This window comes from Xiphophorus maculatus, chromosome 14 (genome assembly GCF_002775205.1).
Source record: "Xiphophorus maculatus strain JP 163 A chromosome 14, X_maculatus-5.0-male, whole genome shotgun sequence".
NCBI classification, from domain to species: domain Eukaryota; kingdom Metazoa; phylum Chordata; class Actinopteri; order Cyprinodontiformes; family Poeciliidae; genus Xiphophorus; species Xiphophorus maculatus.
Genome location: NC_036456.1, coordinates 18,930,004 through 18,936,003, shown reverse-complemented (window position 1 = coordinate 18,936,003; position 6,000 = coordinate 18,930,004). Strand labels below are relative to the sequence as shown.

At 38.1% G+C, this 6,000-nt stretch overlaps 1 protein-coding gene across 1 annotated transcript in view; it reads left to right on the top strand.

Moving 5' to 3' along the window:
• Nucleotides 1-251: 251 nt before the first annotated feature.
• LOC102223372 (protein O-GlcNAcase-like) overlaps nucleotides 252-6,000 on the top strand; it is a 20,057-nt gene continuing 14,308 nt past the window's right edge. The window contains exons 1-3 of the mRNA XM_014468978.2: nucleotides 252-315; nucleotides 649-919; nucleotides 4,183-4,234. Coding sequence (XP_014324464.1) covers nucleotides 880-919; nucleotides 4,183-4,234 — 92 coding nt within the window. The 5' untranslated portion in view covers nucleotides 252-315; nucleotides 649-879. The remainder of the gene's footprint in view (nucleotides 316-648; nucleotides 920-4,182; nucleotides 4,235-6,000) is intronic.

Here is a 6,000-nt window from a genome sequence, read left to right as displayed (position 1 = left end):
TGGGAGTGGGAACATTTCATTTTTACTGCTAAAACAATTTTATAAACACTATGTGATTAATTTGTGCTTTTTTCTATCTCCATTTTTTTTCTATCTCTATAAGAAATATTTATTTTGTGGGAGGGCCCCCTGTCGGCCAGGGGCTCTTGGCTGAGCGTGTACAGAAGGAGTGAGATGAAGGAAAAGCTTCTTTAGTACATTTTCTTCTCTACAATTACTCAGGAATTAAACATTGAACCATTAAACTGGCTTGGTGACGTTCGCAGTTTACATCAGCTGCCAGCTGAAAATCTTACGATACCATCACAATTTAGTGTGAGTACCTGGAAAAAGTTATTTTTTATTCTTCAGACCTGATTTGATTTCATCTGGTGTTTGAATGAAGAATTTATTTTTTTTAAGCAGGTATTTTGATCACAGTTATTTTTTACTCAGGTGACTTCTCTAAATTAAGGTTAACGGGAAATTTACGTTTATTTTTTTAGTTCATCCTTTCACAGCAAGATGAAATATCAACAATCCAACGGCCAAAAACTACATATCCAAATGGGTCACCTCGGTTGCTAAATTTTATTCGATGTTACTTTGGGGTACTTATTGAGAAACGCGTAATTGTCCACTAACAGAAACCTCTCCGGTGCTTTAAAGCTGCCGCTTCCCGTGAGCACCTGAACGCAGCGCGGGAGCATCCGGCGGTGCAGTGAGGAGGAGGAGGAGGAGGAGGGAGGAGAGGAAGGAGAGGGACAGGAAGAAGAGGAAGCATATCGATGGTAAGCATGAAGAATATTCCCGGACTCTGAGCTGATCGACGGGGAAAACATCTTCCCTCGCTCGTTAAGAGGCCGACAGGAAGCGGAGGGAGACAACGGCGCGGACAGGATGGAGGAGGAGAAGCAGTTCCTTTGTGGGGTGGTGGAAGGTGAGAGCGGCCGACTTCATCAATGACCTCCTATAAATCATGTGATTTTTATATTATTCCTATGCTGAGCGCATTGATTTTGAACAGAGAATAGTGTGACCTGGACTACAATAAAAACGATCGTTTGGAGCTACTGTAAAATGGGCGTGGGAGTGTTGATAAATATATTTATGAAGGAAGAATAAGCTTGGATGAAAAGGTCTGTGGCAAATGATGGTGTGGGCATCAGCCAAGTGAAGTGGAGATCAAAAAGGCAGGCAGCGGGAAGCATCAGATCTGATTGAACTATGCCACTGTAGCTGCTGGAAGTAAAGACAGATATGCTGATAAATGAAACAGAAATGATGGAAGGAATGCAAATGATGTGATGAGGCTGGAAATGAAGTTTGAATGACACGACAATAACAGATGATGACAGAGATGGTGTGGGGGGGACAGGAGGAGGAAGGCTGCTGTTATGGTGGGCAGTTAATTATCATGATGATGATGAGGAGGAGGAGGATGATGATGATAAAGAAGGTGAAGAGGACACACGACTCAAGAGGAGAATTATGACAATAATTTTGAAAAAAAGTAACGTAGAATTACAATCATTCTCGTTTATTGTGCCGCAGATTGCAATTATCGCAAAACAGCAGCATATAAAGTAATTTAAAAATAAATTCTGGTTAATTATGATGTTGCAAATTTCCTCCATTTTTAGACACAAATAGAAAACTTTTTCTATTTTTGACTGAACCAAAAATATTTGGATAATCCAGGTATATAAGATATAAGCAAACCGAGAGACGGCAGGGGATTCACAGCTTTCAACTACGTCTGGACAGATAAGACGAGATCATTTTAGATTAAAAAAAGACACAATGGCCTGAGTAACTGGTCAGAAAATGAACCAAAAATGTTGTTTTAGGCATCTGGTATGTTAAGGTGAGGGAGACTTCATTAGCGTAGACAAAGTGTTTGCACTGTGTTGCATGAGCTTGAGTAAAATTATTGCGACATTTCAGCCATATTTAACAACAATGTCCCACACACAGGTACAGTAAACATTGTGTTAAAAAAAAATCTGTGATATTTTGACTTAGTTGGTGATCAAATTACGTCAACACAGCATAAAAAGTCTAGTGTGTTAATTACATGAAACAGCGTATTTCACTTTTTTCATGTCTTTAACGTTTTGTGTCATTACATCCGTGCCTGACATCAAATTTCTAGATATGGGAAATGCTCTCTTTTTTTTTTATAGCTCATCAGGAATATGTCTGGAACAAACACTTGTACTTCTCGTGCGTAAAAAGGTTTTTCAAAATGAATTATTTTTCAAGAAGATTTATTTTTGACATGCTGGTCAATATTGTAAGCAAAACCCACAACATTAAACAAGAGAAACAATGAAAGGGTAAACAAAAAGTTATCCAACTTTGCACAACAGCTCATTTAAATTGCAGTTATTGTTCTACATGAGTAGTAAAAAAAACATCTCAATTTTAATGTGATATGCAGGAAACCAAATAAAATCATTAGTAAATAACTAAATCTCTCTCTTACCCTTGTTGGCATTCTGTTTGTTAAATAATACATCTTTGGCTGTTTTTATTTTAGTTTCAAGTCATTCCAGCTACATACTGTATCATTTAATCCATTCCAGTTCAGTATTCACAACAGACATCTTCTTAAATCTTCTTCGTTCCAGTTCAGTCCAGCAGCTAATTGTTTGTTAGATCCTTTACTTCCTAGTTTGCCCCAAACCGTTCAGAAGGTTTCTCATGAGGTTGTTATTAGTCTGGCTTTGAAGCGAAGACTCCACTTACATCTAGAAATGTCAAACATCACACACATGCACACCAAAGCAATAATGAAGAAATTCCCCAATGGCTTGCAGAAGAAAGTGGTCTGGACTGCATTTTATTCACTTGTCACTCTGACCCACTTACTGTACTTGCACTCATACACACACTAGACTTATTCAATAACATACAAGACTGGTAGGGACGCTGGGGATGCTCCCATTTCTATTAATAGAAAATGTGATGGAGTGTGTGCATGTAGATAAATTAGGCCTAAACCAAATCCAGCGCCCGGCCAAGCGGGCGCTGGAAGAGCTCAGATCATTTTGCCTTACTTTACGCTTTGCATTGTAGCAGCCAGTAATGAGTATTAAAGAACTGAGCTGTTCTTTGTTTATTTGGGAAATTTAGGAGATCTCACCTGTGGACTCTGATGCAAACTTTCATTCTGGTGATTTTCCAACATAAAAACTAGTTTGTGTGAATCCTCTATTTTAATTCACAAACACCGTCATGAAGGAAGAATGTGCTGCAAATGTGTTAGAGGTAATAGTTTTTATTTCAGCAGAAAATGAACGTCTCTTTAGTCTTTGTAACATTTTAAAACAAAAAAAATAAAATGCATGCAATAAGATGCCTTTAATATGTCCAGGGAGAATTGATTAAAGGTACAGACTTTGGTTTCCTTTTCAAGCTTCGCTAAAATTGTGGCCCATTCCCTCTGGGAGAACTTGAGTTTAATTTGTTGGCTGCCTAGATCGCATAAACCTTTCTAACCCTGCCCACATATTTTTCTTGACATTGAGATCAGGACTTTGTGATGGTCACTCCAGAACATTGATCTTGTTGTTTTTAAGGCCATTTGTATATTAAACTCGCTGTATATTTAAGGTGACTGTCCATTTGGACCCATTTATACCTAAGACCGGCAGATCTCGTTTCAAAATTTCCCTACAGTATATGATGGCAGCAAAAGTTTTGATGTTTTGATGCAGTTATCAGGCTTGTAAGCTTCTGCCTAATCTTGGACAGTATGGGCAGACACTTTAGCTTTACTTTCTGGCTCCAAAAATTAAGACTTTTGTCCTTGTTTGCATTTTCAAATTGTAATTGGGCTTTTTGTGTCTAATTTAGATAATGTCCTTGTTGCTGAGTGATCTTCAGTTCATGTCAATGGCAGAATCAGTTAACAACACTCTGAAATATGAAAATGAAACAGTTTAGAAGTGGTGGATTAAAAACAACCTGATCTGAGCCAGTTTTAATTATTGTGGTCACCCAGTACTTAGTCAAATATGGAGCAATGCAGGCCTGGGTTATGCTAATGCAACATGGTTGGTTCACTTAGCAAAATTAGTTAGTTTTCAATACAAAACATGGGCTAACATAACTAGTTTCTAATGTTACCAATGAGCAGGTAAACACAGCAGTGGTTTTTGTGTGTCTGTACTCATTAAATATTTGTTTTTCCTTTAGGTTTCTATGGTCGACCCTGGTCTATGGATCAGAGGAAAGTTCTCTTCCAGTGGTAAGAACATCCATGTGGCCTGTTGAATATTTTCTCAAGACATTTCAAACTGATGCGTTTCAACCGTCTCTGTGACAGCATGTTTAAACTGGATCATGACCTATTTGTTTGTATTGTGTTCATGTTTGAATTTCAGTCTGGACTTTGACTGGGCCATGCTAATAATACATTTAGCTCCAAACCACAAGGATCAAACTCCAGCCCTCAATGGCTGCTATTTTTTGCTATATCGCTCGTCCAACACACAATGTGGAACAAGACAGGTTTAGCCCTTCAATTTAATTTGAGTCACAGCCAAGGAAAGTAACTGCGCTCCCTATTGAGCTGCAAAACATTTTTTCATTAGCAGTTTCCTCACAAAGAGAACAAAGCTGTGCATGACTCAGCTCCCTACGCAACGCAAACGCAAAGTGTTATTTAGAAAGAAGCATCGGTGTAAGGAGAAACAACCACATAAGTAAACAATGAGGAGAGATGTGCCTCAAACATGCTGTAAATTTATGCACTAATTAAAGATGAGGGATTTTCTTGCTCTCTCATTACCCTCGTGTATTCTGTGTAGTTTGAAGGGAACCAATTAATTCTTCATGCCTCGCTGGTCCTACCTTTAAGATTAAATCTTAAATCCTTACTGAAAGCCTGGACACAGTTTTATAGCTCGGTGTCTAATAATAGCCTGGAGAGTGTACCTCTGCTTCCCTAAGCAAAAATAATTAGTCAATTGTTTGATTCTGTTTGTAGTTTGTCCTTATAGCACACAGCAAGCAGCTAGGATTAAGTCTTAAGAATTCTGCCTTACAGATTTTAAATTTAAAATGTGTCTGTAGTTTGCACAACTTTGCTAAACAGTCACTTTGTTATGAAGATACTGCACCAACTGCTGAGTGTGTGGGTTCCAAATTTATTAATAGAGATGTTTTATTTGGGGTTCTCACGTGCCATGAGAACAGAAACAGTTACTTTGTTGTTTATAGCTCTGGCAGAGTGGTGCTGCAGATTTATACCCAATATGCGTTTGCAGTGTTAGTCTCATTTCATGTTGGTATGTAGGTTGGCACTTTGTGGAGGCGACTTACTGTACGTGCCATCTGTCCAGGAAGTGAAAGATGAGATCACTTCCCTTCCATAAATGAGCAGCAACACAAACACGCCAAAGTATATGAATGGGCACTGATGAAGATTCAGTTTTATTTCTAGTACTATTCTCTATTTATAATTCAGGAGCTTCTTTCCTATAAATGATGCAGCCTTGGGATCTCGCAATAGAGACAGTTAATCTGTTTTTATTACAATTTTTGCAGTTCTGTCTTTTTCTGCTCCTACTGTCCTCCCTCTCAGTGCCAAACATTGAGTCATATCTCACAAAGAGAAGATGTAAAGCTTGGAGAAGATGGATGTGCATAAAACATGTTTAAAAAAAGCTAAATAAAGGTTGTCACTAAGTGATAAATGTAGTAAATTGGTTTAGGGTCTGCAAGTAAAAGTCAAACGATGCAGCAAAATCGGCTTGAAATAGGAATCACATGATTTGTAGTTTATCAGCTCTGACAGGTTGGTCAGAATCGCAAAAAAGAAACATTCTGTTATCAGTTAGTACACCAAGGCTGCCAAGTCATTTTGACGACAAAATATTTTGATGTGGGTACTGTTAGAGAGGGGAGAAGACTTAATGTTATTTTTGATTTCAGTATAAACAGTCTTGGGAAACATTTGTTCATTTGACTTCTGTAAAAGCTCTTTTTTCCACTATCAGGAGGATAATCTAC